Consider the following 15,617-nt stretch of genomic DNA (forward strand, 5'->3'; position numbering starts at 1 on the left):
ACAATCTTGTACAAATATTTGCTGACTTTGTATGCATGTCATTTTCTATAGAATATGTAGTTCCTTTGAGAGGGGAACAATCTTGTACAATATATACTGACAATCACTCTTCAGAGATGCACTAAAAGGAGCATTTCTATAGCTCTTGCAAAATCTTGGCAAGTTTCTGTCTAAATTTGTCCTCCAATTACAGTTTTTTATTTATTTATATATAAAGAGAAAAAAATTGGCCTTTCAGCTCCTAACTAGAATTCTCCATATACAATAATTTGTTCTAGCTCACTATTTCTAAAATCAGCCACTGTCGTGTAACTCGTGAGTTCAGTAATAATCAACCCTTTTAACAGCCACCTCCATCAACAAAGATGCAATCCATTTCAAGTTCCATGAAGACAGCATGATCTAGGGCACCGATGCGTGTTGCTCGATGGTTTTCAATATCTCGTCTTGAGTACTCCTGGCGCCATGTTGTAGGACCCTGTCCTCGTATGGCATCACAAGCCTACACTGTTGAGCCATCTCACTCGCTTTCCTGTTGCGAATTCACCCAGACCATTTCCCACGGTCCCCTTTTTGTGCCCAGCCTAAAAGAGATTGAGATTTTAGGAAGACCTGGTGCAAGGTGGCAGGAAAAAGCAATTCGATATACACAAACAAGTGCAAGAAAGTATTTCGTAGAGACCTTAGCTATATCTCAAGCCCAAAAGAATGTTTACTCTTCATGAAGTCATGATTTGGACCCATGAATGAAGCATAAACATTTTGATAGTAGAGATGCAATTCAGGAGTTCTAACAGGTAGTTAGACTGGAATAGCAGATACATACTAGTTTGATATGACATGAGTGGGCGGAGCTAGGATATATTGTAACCAGAAAATCTCACATTCCCGTTTGACTCGTTCTAACCAAATATGGTTTTTCATTACATTAAAAGTAAATTAAAAAAAAAAACTTGTGATGCAATTGACTGATGATCTAACTTCAAAATACAATTTATAGACACCTATATGATTATGTGAAATGGTTGCGGAATGGTTAGAAGAAAATTTACCTACATGATTAAGTGAAATGATTGCGGAATGGTTTAGAAGAAAAGTTTCTCAAGTATGAGAATTATTACCTCCAAACTCCAGCCACTACACGCAAGGTCATGAAGAGAAATAAACCTGCCCAGACTCCAGTGAGACCAAATACAGGAGCAGCCACAAGTACGAAGACAGAAGAAATCAGAGAAACCAGCACCTACAATCACAAATGTGGAGCTGAGAAGGGAAAGGGCACATCATATAATACACTTGTTACAAAAGAAACAAGAACAAACCATAGAGTAGGCAGCAAAGCCAAAGTCTGAAACCCCATAATATAGCCCATCAAGAACAAATGCAAGAGCATTCATTGGCTGAGACCCAGCAACAAACTGCAAAAAAGCAGTGTTAATGTTTAGGTGAAGTTAGGCAAAACAATTGGATTGTCCAAGTTTCATAAGTAGGATCCAAACTATGGCTTCATAGGAATTGAGAAGCTACAAATAGAATCCTTAAATTCAACCATATGTGAAAAGGTTTTTTCAAGATGCCTGACGTGATGCTAGGACAAAACCACATAGGTTAAGGCATAAACCTCAACTGCAACCTTGAGGGTTCTAGTGACCAGCACCATAAGGCGCAAGTATTTTGAAACTGGACACCTTTCTATTTTTGACTTCTCAGCATTGCAATTGACCAAAAATCAAAACTAAAAATTAGGTAGCTACAAGGCAACAAAGACCTATTACTAAGTTCTTTTTTTTTTAGGCTTATCTGTTTGCTTTTATGATTCATTGTCGATTACATTAGTTTTTTCTATCAATATATTTATTAAGAACATATAAATGACCTCCAACAAGAAAAAAATTAGCAGAAAAGAAATCCTCACCCAAATGCCAGACCAGACAACTCCCAGAACTTCTGGATCTGTACTAAACAAACTGGAAAAAGCTCCAAACCCAAGGGATAATATCACACCCAAAGCAATTCCAGTTACCAAACCAATCTGCTCTTCAATCAAGTGATAGCATAATGGAATTCAATTTGGTTAATTTTTCTAATGTCAAAAACTATGAAGCCAACCAACAGTGAATACAGCAAAATAGCTAGAAGTATCAGCAACCTGCAGAACTCTATAAATCACTAGTCGTGCTTGTTCATAATTCCCTTGGGAGTAACCACTGGCCAGAAGAGCCTGTAAGAGAAACAGAACAGCAATGATGGAACTGAAATGATCAGCACTTCTCAGCAACCCTATCTATGACGGTAAGTTCAGAATCAAAAGATCAAAAATGGAGGCTGCAAAATTTTCCAAATACCTTACTTCTATGTATAGAAGCCTCCCTTCTAAGACTATTAGAAACACGGTTTTAACAACAACTTCTACCTAATTTAAGATCAAACAATGACTGCAGTTGTTCTGTCTTGACCTTTGCACTTTGGCTCTAGTTCCAAACTTTTTGTGACAATATTCATTTTGTTTTCTTTATTTAAGCCAACATACCAAGATTACTCAAGCAGTGGAAGCTAGTAACATTTTGTTTCTTCTTTTTGGAACATGTCAAAGGAGTAATCAAGACAACAAGCACAGGAGTTGTGACAGATAGGCAGAAGAGTGATGATTACAGAAACAATGATGGCATGCATGTTCCACTTTTCAACTACAGGGAATTCCAGTGTGCACAATGGAGTCAAATGGTTTCAATGAAGGAGAACAATCACTGGCTTCAAGGATCATCCAACAAGGTTACCACTCAGGATACAGCTCTTCTACGCAAATGCCATCAAATTAAATCACATATTTATATATTTGAGATGGAAAAAAAAACATTTCAAACAGAAAGATCAAATTTTCCCCACAGATTTAGCTTCATTTAGCCACAACTTACATATGAACATCAAAATGTCAGGCTACGAAAATAGCTGTCAGGTCAAACTGTCCAGCATTCCAATGCAATTTCACATACATCTGTGAAGTACACTTTACATCTGTGAAAACTGTAAACTATGTACCTGGCCATTGAGGGTTACTGTAGCTTCATTTATCTAAAAATGAAGCTACAGCTTATGTATGAACACCAAAATGCCAGACTCAGAACTATTGATCAAACAGCTCTAGCCTAGTCATACTATTCAGTATTTTAATGCAATTTCACATCAGCACGTGTAAAATACACTTTACAGACTAAACTGCACACTCTTTACCTGGCCAGCGATGGCTAAAGCATCATTAAGCAAAGATACAGCTAACCAGACTTGCATGCAAATTTGATGACCTGCCATTTGTATGGGGCCTTCCCTAGCTGCCATGGATGTTGCTAATGTCATTGTTAACAGCACTGCAATGGTCCTGCCAATAAGAAGACCACCTGCAAGTTTCATAAAACTTGTCACATGGTTAATTAAAAAACTTCAGTAGTTGCAGCATTCTATGATTGACAGAGCATTATAATTTGTCTACTCCTTTTTGCGTCCCTTGTTCTATTGGACTGAATTCATCAGTCATAAAGGATATCACTTTGGTTAAGATGCTTGAAAGTGAAACATAAAATTTCAACTGAGCTCAGGAAATTAGCTAGCCGACAGCCAAGGTGAAGGGATCCCACTGAACGTTGCATTCACATGCAATGCTGGCAGGAAGCATAAGTAGTACTCATAGGTGTTGAAAGTACATGATAAGAACTTCTTTTCTTAGACACATTAGTCATGCCCCCCTGGCCTCCCCCATTCATCTGGCAAACAATCTTCTCAACAGGATATGTGTAACAAATTCGTTGCCAGCTAACCCAGAAATATTTTAATCAATTACTGATGACACATCTACAACATGCCCATAACAGGCTTAAAAACTTATTATGTGTGAACTGTGTAACATGCAGAAAAATAAATGAGTTGTTCTCTCATTCATGATACTTGTAGTGGGTGTTATAGTTTACAGTGGACTTTGATCTTTTAACTGAACAGAAAAGAAATCCACAGAAAAAATGTTCAATATGAAATACTTATGTGCATATGTTGTCACCCTTGGGTAACTAAGGTAGCCAAAAGTGGGTTTAGCATGCCCCACCAAAAAGGCTGGTGATTTAGTTGCATGGAAAACTGTATTTCTCTATGATAGAATTTTCTTAATGACATCAAATTGAAATGAAAATAGATGTAACGGAGCTGGTAAGAAACATACCAGAATTCAGATAGCGGACAACTTCTCTTGCATCAATGTTTGGAGAGATTAGCTGCACCTTGTCATTCAACTCCCAGAGAAGGATGAAAGCAATGAGATATCTGTAGAAAAAGGGACAGTTAAATTTATAGGAGAGAACAGTTAATCAGTTCCATTAAAAAAAAAAACCACAATAATATCATGTGCAAAGGACACTGATATTATATAGTTTACCACATTATTAACATACTCAGAAATCACTGTAGCAACTGCAGCAGCACCAACACCGAAACCAAATACAACAATGAATATTGCATCCAATATTGCATTCAGTAAGTTGCCGGCACCTGATAGTCAAAATACAAATTTATCACAAGTGTGGTTCGCAACAAAATCATGCAATCAGAAGAAGTAGCCTGAAATGCTAGACATATTTTCAGAGCATATGGGACCCTGTTGCTGATATTGGTGGTGAATATGAGGCCATCTTTTGCTTACATCATCAACCAAACATGTAAATGCATAAATGTTTATTGCAAATACATTTTACTGACTTGTTGCAATTTCCTTGCTAACTAATAAAGGTGTACCAACTACTATATTCAACTATTGGTGTACTTAATAAAGGAAAATCCATCTATATACTTTCTGTCCCTGTGAACTCTAATGGATTGCAAGGAAAGGACGAGGAAAACAGTGCTGCAATACTTGCCAATGGCATATAAGGGTGTCTTTGTATCCATAAATCCTCGAAATGTGCCTTGTGCTGCAAGTGCAATTACAATGGGTGGAGCACCAAAGGCCCTCAAGGTAAGAAACTGCTCAGCTGGCACTCGCATTGGTGAATCCTGTGACATGAAAAAAATCTCAAAAGACTTTTTGAACCATAATCCTGTGTCAATATTATAATATTTAAAATTCATTTTACAGTAATGTACCCTCAAATTTACAGTATATCCAAGTAACTTGACAGATTACTTGATGAAGATCATCAGTACAAGCTTGCCATATTAACATTCTAACAGGCAATCATTAAGAGCCAAAATGCAAGATAGAAGCCAATATCACAGGATTGGATTCCTCTTAAATTAGGGGCAACGATACATCATGTTAGGTGAATCCAAACCATTGATTTGAATTTCAATAGTTTAGATTTCCTTATAGAAAAAAAATTTTTAACTAACTACCAATTTTTTTTAAGAAAAAATCCTAACCGCCCACTAGTTGGATGATATGAAATCCTAGCCATCGAAATTCAAAACAATGATCCGGATATTCCTAACATGTAGATCATGTTACACCTAACTTGAAAGGAGTCCGATCCATTATGTCAAACAAAATTCATATGTAATGTACAATTACAAGGTCAGCAAATTAACCCAAATTGTCAAAATCTCACAAACAAAAAAATTAATAAGTATTAGACTCCAGTTTTACCATGGATATAACCATATCAAAGCAACATAATTAAAATGACTTGAATTTCAATTTATCATGGTGATCAAATGCAGCATTGACATTTAGACGACTTTCGCATCGCGGTCGTATGCAGCATTGACATTTAGGTGACTGATCACTGACATTACCAATCCCAAAAAAACATAAATTCTCTATCCAAGAGAGCAACTGATGCAAGAAATCTAAATTAATTTCACAACTAAAAATGTTAAGAGAAAATAAAAAATTCAAAACTAAACTTGACGTACAACAGGTATACCCATGATATTCATCAAGAATCCCGAGCCAACTGAGAGGGCCACCGTTTCTGCAACACCAACAGCAGCAGCAAGCGCTAAAGAAGTCGAAACTGAAGGAAGAACTCGCTTCCCTTCCTGATCCTTCACCGAATCTAAACATAAAAAAATAAAATTAAAATTAAAAAAAATCTCAAATAAAATAAATAAGTAAATAAATAAAAGCTAATTAAATTACCATCGTTACTTTTGCTAATCAATGCTTGCTCTTCGGCGACAAAGGAAGTAGTAATATTAAGCAAAGGAACATTAAACAACTTGGAAACCAAATTAAATATCGAAATTGACACTCCAACCGCCGCCAATTCAACCGATCCTACAATTATTTAACAAATCTAATCAACAAAATTAAATTCTTAATTAATTAAAACTAATTAAAAATGAGAAACAAAAAATGAATAAATACCGATATGACCAACATAAGCAGTATCAACAAGTGAGGCAATAGGATCAGCAGCAAGGGCCAAAGCAGCCGGCAATGCAATTGATAAAATCTCCACACCAACCTCATCAATTTTAACTCCATCTCTACACAATTATAAGCCAGAAAAAGTAATTAATCGCTGTAAAGATTATAATTAAAACCTAATCACCAAATTTAACCGTTTCTACTTGTTACCAGTAGTTAATGCACCTGAGACGAGTAAACAGATTAGCAACCGAATCGGTTAGAGATGACGTGGAAGTTGAAGAAGGTTTGCTGTCAACGGAAGTCGGTTTTAGTTTCGGTTCGTTAGGGGTATTGTTATCAAGCGACGTCGTTTTCGTCGTCTTCGTGGTGGTGGTGATGGTGGTTGCGCTGTTGTTTTGAGGAGGTGATGATCTAAGGACGGTGGTTTTTAAAGGAGCGGATAAATTTTCGTTTCTTTTTTGAGAAATAAAGGAAGGATTTGTGTGGAAATTGTGTATGCTTAGAAGCTTGAGTGAGAGAGCTACTGTGGCCATTTTGTTTGAATTTTTTTTTTTCTCTGTGTGTGCGTGTTTTGAATTTTGGTTGGAAAGGAAAGTAAAAATCTAGATGAAGAGGGGCTGGAAGCCAGAAGTTTGTTTATGGCTTCCATTAACAGATAGATTGCTTGCGCGCCTCTTGAAAAAGAACAAAAAAAAATATCTTCGTTCAGTGAATTACATGGGCCTAATGGGCTCTTCAGTGTATTACATGGACCGAATAATTCGCGTCTTCAAAATTGAGCGGCCCAATATAGAATTTCTAGACTCCACAATCTCGTTTGGGCCTCCCAGTTCAAATTGCTACTACGCAATATAAGCAGGAGTTTTTACTTTTGATCGACGATAAAATTATCCTTAAGTTATATTATATGTAAATCGAGACTTATTTTTTTTAATGATATAAAAAATGTGATGTTTTTAAGGAATAAATGCACTAGGTGTAGAAATTCAAAACATTATTGTTAAATTTAGTTTAATTTGATGGGTTAATTCAAAACTTAACTCAGATTAAGATTTTAGTTGAATTAAACTTAATTAAGTTAACAAGATTTTTAGTAACCAGATTAATATAATTAAATCTAGTTTAACTTATAAGATAAATAACAATATTTTATAAAAAATAATGAAATAATTGATTCGGATTGTTTGGAAGATTCATGGGTTGATCTTTCATCCAAACCCCTTTTTAAGTCGGTATTTAAATCATTTCTCGTAATTATATTTCAAAGTTAAAATTTAAATCGAGAAAATAAATCTTTTTAACCACTAAAGATTACCTAACAATTTTTCTGTTACACTAAATAGTAGAAATGTCTGATAATCGCTTTTTCTATGACAACAGTGAAATTTTTATTCGTTCATTTATTTATCTAAACGTATAGAAAGTTACTTCTGTCAATTAAATCAAGAAAAATAATTGTCATTTATGATAAGTAGACTGATGGTACGTGGATTAAACATGATGATTTCGGTAATGTGCACAATATTAGCTGTAAAACAAATTCCTTGGTATTTGTCTGTTTTATTTACGATTAAGATTCCATTTATTTCTATGCTGTACTATAGTGTCATATGTGTTTTATCTTAATAAAAAATTTAAAAATATTTAGTTAACTAACACATATCAAAAACTCTTCTAAAATTTTGATGGAAAAAAATTACAATTTATTTATTTTTTTCTTATTTTTTAAAATCACAACCACAAAATTTACTATTACCCATGCTTTTTTTTAGAGAAAAAAAAATTGAGAGATGATGATATCTCAAAACTCAAATAATATCTCTTTATAGTAGGAAGAAAGATTTTCTGTTAATTAATTAATTATTATTATTATTATTATCCAAAAAGGCTTATGAGATGTCTTACTGGGTTGAGCGTATTACAGCTTCAGCTGTTTGGACTTTAGCTTTTAGGCTCATCCTATGGGCTCCAGGTCTATCAAATCTTGACACCTTTCTCTTTGTATTGGAGCTTTATTCCTTACTATATTAGCTGTAAAACCCGACATGAAATAAGAAGGTCTAGGACATGGATAAAGAGGACAGATTTTATTAAAAACATTATTTTAATTAAAAAAAATTAGAACTAGAACTGAGTTTTTAAACAGATAAACCAAACTTTATTTTTATTTTTTTAACCAATATGGTTTTTTTATTTTTAAAACTGATATATTTCAAGTTATAGATCAATTCATTAAATCAGTAGGGTTCAATTAAATTTTATTTATTTATTTTTTAAAACTGATATAATTCAAGTTATGAATCAACACATTAAAGTTTAAGTTATGGTTCAAATTATTAAACTAATATAATCTAAGTTATCAATCAGCTCATAAATACGGCGGGTTTTATAACCATATATTGCATACAAATTAACCACCTTGCTTGAATCCACAGGAGAATTCTATCATTATGAATAACCAAACATTACATGACAACTATATAGAAGAAAAAAAACATAAAAAGAAGGGAAAACCTCTCTGATTACACATGCAAAAAGGTATTCCGGATACGAAAAGAAGGGGTTAAAATTTGTCCTTGTACAAGTGTAGAAAAGGTAAAGGACTGGTGAAATGTCGGTAACCCTCCTCCATGAATTCCGGCCACTACAAATGATGTCGTCTCCTCTCTTGTCTTTGCTGGCTTATCTCCATTAAAGCTTCGTGAACTTCTTGTGGTCATTGACATGTCAAGTCACAATCCCAATGTGGTGGCAACCTGCGATTATTCACAAGATTAGGATAAGTTCAACCAAGTACAAACGTTAGAAATGATGAATACCTAATACCTGTTCTTAGATAACTAGAACAAGAAATGCTCCTAGCACACATTGCCTGGGCTTGAGCAAAATTTGTGTGGTAGGTTCGCATGGAAACACTGATATAGCTACAAAACTAGTCCTCAATCTGCACATCACCTAACTTAAGCATATCTTTCCAAATGTCAAAGATATCATTTCCTTCATATCTGCAAGGAAAGTTTTTCAAATTGTTAACTTCTCGTTGTCTTATTAATACAGAAATTCAATCTAAAAGTTAACACAAACAACCATATGGAAGAATAAGTTAATTCGAGTTAATTTAAATTTTTAAAAAAAAAATTCATAAAAAAACTATTTTTCCACCGACACGGTTAAAATCACCCTCGAAGTTATCCAATTGACTTGTCAAACCAATCCTTGGATACATATATTGTTTAAATAAATATAAAATGCTTATTAATTAAAAAAAATTTAAAAAAATACAAATTCACAGACGAACTTTTAACTTTCATGATATTTCAATAATTATGAAGGTATGATATATTCAAACTTGCAAAAAATTCTACAGTGCTTTAGGAGAAATCCAAGTCATTGGCCTTGATATGTTTTTTCCCAGACGAGATAACGAAATTCAAGAATGGTCTCAAGATTATGAATAATGTATATAAAAATCTGAATCAAATACGAGATGTTGAAGCTTCTCCATGGTTGGAAATTTTGAAATTTTGATGGCCAGTGAAAAGGGATTTTAGTAAAGGCAATACCTTTGTCTGTTAACCAAATTAAGGAACACAAGAAGCCGCATCAAACTTGGGACCTCCTCAGACTATGCTGAGATTTATGGCAACAAACACTTAATAATTATTTCACTGTAAATTCCATGAACACGTTAAAATCTGAAAAGATTCTGCTGTGATATAGAAAACAAATCTAAAATGGCCACTTGAGATATTTTAGTGGAAACAATGGAGGAAGCGTGGAAACACAGCCACCTGAAAAGGGAGTAAAATATCAGAGTTAAAGCTGGAAATGAGTGCAGAAATTAATTGCACAAACCCTTGTCTTAAATTTTTAGATAACTGATGTAATGTAAAGTAGAAGACACAAAAAGACTAGCTAGGAACCGTGACTTGCACGAAGATGGGAAGAAGACAAAGTCGCTAAGTTCATCATCCCAACTCCCAAAATTGACAAATGGATAAGCTAGCCCTGCATTATTTTGTTTCTGTATTATAATTACTATTGTAAACTGATATTATTTTAGAGTTTTTTTTTTGTAGGTATTATGATCATCACCATCACAATCACTTTCATCATTTATATGTAAAGCAGAAGTTTAGCTCCCTCCATAACCATGATCAGAGTGCCAAGAGGGAACCAAAACAGTGTAATAGAGCTGCATAAGCAGAGGTATGATATGTAGATAAATGTAAAACATTATCAACATATGTGCAAAAATAGTGAGTATGCATCAACCATTTTACCTTCATCAATGGCGTATTTCTAAACGAAGGTACGCTATGATGGTTTCCAAGCATGAGCACATAGCTCATAATGGCCCTTTGAACAGAAACCATATATAATAAATATATACTTTATTCATATATTGAGCATAGGAATTTTCCCTCGTTAATCAACCATGGAAACTACAAAAAGAAATATCAACAAGAAATATATAAACATAAAAGCGCTAATGAATCATACCGCACATAAATCACCTTCTCAAAGAGAAGAAATGGCACGTTAATCCTGAAGCAACAGGGAGGATCCAGGAGCTGATCGTAGCAAGAAGAACCAGTAAAACTCAGGATGGATAGCGCCACTGATAGTCAAAAACCAAATAAAAAGAGCCCATGGCTATCCTTAGGGCGCTATCCCTCCTGAGCTTAACAGATTCTTCCATACTTCTATATATCAAGCCTTTTAGCTAGTTAGCTTCAAAGGGACCAAAACCATAGCCGAGGTTAGTAATGGTGGGGATGGTTTGAAGGAGGGGAAGGTGTATTTATAGCAGAAACTCATAAGAGAACGTGGGGGTGTGAAGACAAATGTCATTTCTGGAGCCCCATAAGAACTTGACTAAATACCCTCATTGACAAATAACAGTGTTTTCTGGTTTAGGGGATGTTTGTTTTGTATATAATATTTTTATAGAAAAATGTTTTATGGATTTATTTTGTGTTTGTTTCTCCTAAAATATTTCAAAGAAAAATTCTTCAATAAAAAATATTTTACTGTTAATCTTTAAATTTAGTTCATTTGTTTAAAAATAATTTCAGCTCATAAAATTTTTATAAAATATTTTATAAATAATAATCTTTTTATAATATCATTTAACTATTTTAACCATCATTTTTTTTTATCACCAGCACAATTATTTCATTTTTAAAAAAATAATTTCAATTCATAAAAATTTATAAAATAATAATCTTTTTAGAATATTATTTAACTATTTCATTTCCTTCTTGATCCATCATCATAATCTCACAGTCACTAATAGTCTAATACTATAATCACCACGATCTCTCAGTACCTCTTCCTCCTCTATTATCATCATTAAAAAATATTTTATCAAAAAAAAATTCAAGCCAAATATTTTATTATGCAGAACAAATCAATGCTTAGTTTTCAATGGTTTTTTGTGTGCTGAGGGTCAAAGCGTATTTAATGTCTCTGCCGACTACGGTTGGAATATAATGATATACGGGGAGGTTTATACGGTATACGTACATTCTTTCTTTCTCTGGTGAAATATTGTACTCCCACAATTTCTTTGCTTCATGATTACTTACTTATCCTTTCTAGTTAATCTTCTGATTAATGATTACCGTCGTAGTTTTTTCAACAGGCAAGACTATGGTGTACTAGAAGTTTATATCTTGTTTAATTATGATATACCGCGTATTTACCATGTTGTTGGCCCATTTTCTCACTTTATTTCTGCTAACTCAGTTTTTAGTTCTTATCTTTTACGTGTTTTTATATGATTGTAATTAATTTTTTTTAATATTTTTTATTTAAAATATTTTAAAAAATTATTTTTGATATTAACAATACATCAAAACAATACAAAAATATTAAAAAATTAAACTTTTTTAAAACATGATTTCAATCGTAGCACAATTATGTAATATTTAATTATTATCTTGAGACAAAATAAATAAGTTTTTTTATAATTTTTGTTTTAAAATTACAATTTTTTTTTAAAAAATTATTTTAAATATAGATTTATTTTATAGTTCTCTTTTCATTTCTGTATTTATTCATTTTATTCAGAAACACTAATAATCTTATCATACACATTTTCATTAATTACACATGCATGTGTGTTTGGTGGAAATAGGTAAGTTTGAAAAAATCTAGCTATGCAATTCAATGCATATTTTTTAAACGTCTGGTAGGAAAAAGTAGGGAACGAAGCTACATATTTTGAAATTTATTTTAAAGATCAAAGTTGATTTTTGATGGTGCTAAATAGTTTCTCAATAACTATCTCGATTTCTTGCCCTTTTTCTTTCTCGTGAGTAGAGTAAGATTCAAATTCAAACTCCTCCTTGTTTTTTTTTTTAAAAAAAAATGCCAAACTCTTCTCCTTTCTTTTTACAAGATAAATTACTTTTTATTTTGATTTATATATATATATATAAAATATAGTTGCGGTTATTTTTTAAAATATTTTTCAATTATAAATGTATTAAAATAATATTTTTTATTATTTTTTAAAAATTATTTTTGATATCAGTGCATTAAAATAATATAAAAACACAAAAAATATTTTAATTTTGAAGCAAAAAAATAAAAAAAAATTAATTCTTTTAAAAAACGCTTTTAAAACACAAATAGAAACAGGACCATATCAAATACGATATTAATATATTGAATGTTTGAAAAAAAAAATCTCTCCTTCCCAAATCTTCCTTTATATAACAATCCAACCGTGTTTTTGAAGATTTTTAAATTTTTATATCCTCAAGTTAATTTTTTTAATATTTTTTGATTAATTTAATATACTGATATAATTTTTCAAGAAAATAAATATTATTTTAATATATTTTTAAATAAAAAACTAAAATAAACTTTAAAAAATAACATCTATCTATTCCAAGTTTTAACGTGTGAAAGTACTAATTAAGGCCTATGGGACATCGACACATGAAACGAGCTTAGGCTCAAATGTCCTCACCGAATCTTTTCTCAGCTCCGAATCATGTTTCAAGACTCTTTTTTTTCACATCATATCAATGTTTCCATAATCAAAACGAATTTCACCTTGTCTCCTAAATTATTGATCATTGCTATCTCCATTAATGGCAAATCTGTGATCATGATATAATATGAAGACGCGGGACCAGGAAATATACTCTAATTAAAATTATGATACCTGAAAGTACTCCTTCCTAATTGTTTGGTGTCGGCTCTGAAAACTTCTCCGGTGATCGGGAAAGTTCCTTTCTCGATGATAATTACATCGACCATTAATTACATTAATCAAGTATTATATAAAGTTGCGTTTAGTTAATATTATACAATAAAATAATAGTTACAGAAAGAACAGAAAAATATTTAATTAAAGGGATAGAAACAATAACAGAAAAATCTGCACTAAGTTGTAATATTTTTCTTAATCTTACATTCATAGCATTGGTGGCTGAGCATGGACTGGATCAACGGGCGGTCAAGTTAGAAATATTACGGGGTTTAAGGGATACCATGAGAATATTTTTGAAATTTTTGGAAGATTTGGTAATAATTCTTAAGGGATTGATGCAAAAACAGACTTGAAAATAAGGATTAAATTGATTTTCTGAAAAACTTGAAGGTCATCGTAGTATCTCATAGTATGCTGATCTCAAGCAGCATGTTCGAATCCACATTCCTTCCTAGTCAAATTCGAAACAGGCCATCCACTTATAACTTAAAGCCAAATGGAAGATAATTCATCCCTTAAACATTTTTTCTTATTAATGTCAATATTTAAACTAGTTTGCGTGTACTCGACTAATCTTACGGATCTTAAAATTAACAATTATATAAACTTTCAATAACCTAAAATTTATAACATTCAAACTAGTGATTTTTTAAGAATCAAAACACCCTCAATCATTTTTTTTTTATTATTAACACAGGTGTCAAGACCAACTTGTACGCACCTCAACTAATATCATGGATTCTAAAGTTAACAATCATATAAGCCTTCAACAACCCTAAAATTTATAAGAATCAAATCAATAACTTTTAGAAAACAAACTTAAAATCTAACTGCACCACTTAAAATTCTATCAACCAATTTTTTTTGTTTTTGGGCTAGGAGGAAGGCAGAGGCACTCATTTCTAAAGACAAAGCCTAGCACGTTCATCAACCTCTTTCACGAAAAGAGAATTGTATAGCAGTTGACGTTCATGGGTCATGGCTGCATTACTAAGATATCTTTGTGCAAGATTTTCCGATCAGAAAATAACATTTCCTCAAGACACTGCTTTAACCGCATTATCATCTTGTACGAAGACGAGTAATTACATGCCTATTCAATGCTCCTGCCACAGTCATTATAGCCACTGCTTCCATTGCCAAAAACACCATCCACAGTCACATTGCATACATCGCATCCACACATTCTCTTTATGTACCTTGATATGACAACACACACCTCATGTATAGCAATCAATGGAAATAAATTCTCTATTTTACTCTGTATAGCATTTGGAAACACTCAATCTGACAATGCTCAACTACTATCACCAACTTTTCATGCTCAGAGAACAAATTTCGAATTGATTTCCAATGGAAATCACATGCCATAACCTTCGCAACCAGCAATACCTGCCCCATTGGAATAAAATTGAAGCAAATGGTGCCAAAAAACTATTCAGTCTCGTATAGTAAGGTCCCATTTATAAAATGTTCAGCGTATGATTGATGATATTGGCAATGACGCCAATGCTAGACGCTCTATTGACCCCTGGCTATATCTATGTCTTGTTCTTGCGATGAAAACCCAGTAATTCCTTGCAAATACCAGTGTTTAATAACGGGGTGCCATTTTTGGGAAAATCCCAAACTCTGTCAACACTTCTTACCCAAATAAAACTTTTCGCTGACTCTTATATGGAAGCCCCTTCGAAATTGTACCAGCTTCTCTGGCTTCATTTTTAACTTTCTTCTTCCCAGGCCTTTGTTGCTAGTTCTTCAGTCACATGATGAGCCAGCCCCCACCTCCCAGGCCTGGAGAGGGACAGAGGCGCAGCTGCACAGGAAAGCTTACCAGAATTTCAGAGTCCCCTCGCGACTGTCAATGTACTTTCCCTAAATACCCCTACAGGATTCAACTGGGATATTAGCACCGACTCTTTTTTTTAAAAAAGAATATTTCAATGTTATAAGGCATAATTAAAGCAAGTTTATTATAAAATATTTTAATATGCCTCCCTTTATAAATTATTAACAGCACCTCTTAGTCAACACCTT

General features: G+C 33.0%; 1 protein-coding gene and 1 long non-coding RNA gene across 2 annotated transcripts; both read right to left on the reverse strand.

Annotated features, from left to right (window-relative positions):
* Positions 1–117: 117 nt before the first annotated feature.
* Positions 118–7,001, reverse strand: LOC133677346 (protein DETOXIFICATION 44, chloroplastic). Its single transcript, XM_062099327.1, is given in 14 exon segments — positions 118–584; positions 1,122–1,243; positions 1,323–1,418; positions 1,916–2,032; positions 2,150–2,221; positions 3,232–3,395; positions 4,208–4,308; positions 4,437–4,533; positions 4,899–5,034; positions 5,893–6,035; positions 6,119–6,256; positions 6,347–6,468; positions 6,575–6,908; positions 6,911–7,001. Coding segments are annotated over 14 exon segments (1,797 nt in total). The 3' UTR covers positions 118–520.
* Positions 7,002–8,736: 1,735 nt separating this feature from the next.
* LOC133676550 (uncharacterized) lies at positions 8,737–11,108 on the reverse strand. The gene is made up of 3 exons (XR_009835629.1): positions 10,856–11,108; positions 9,179–10,143; positions 8,737–9,108 (listed from the first exon to the last, which is right to left on the reverse strand). It is a non-coding gene; the product is annotated as an uncharacterized LOC133676550 (long non-coding RNA).
* Positions 11,109–15,617: the final 4,509 nt, after the last annotated feature.

This window comes from Populus nigra, chromosome 17 (assembly GCF_951802175.1).
Source record: "Populus nigra chromosome 17, ddPopNigr1.1, whole genome shotgun sequence".
NCBI classification, from domain to species: Eukaryota; Viridiplantae; Streptophyta; class Magnoliopsida; order Malpighiales; family Salicaceae; genus Populus; species Populus nigra.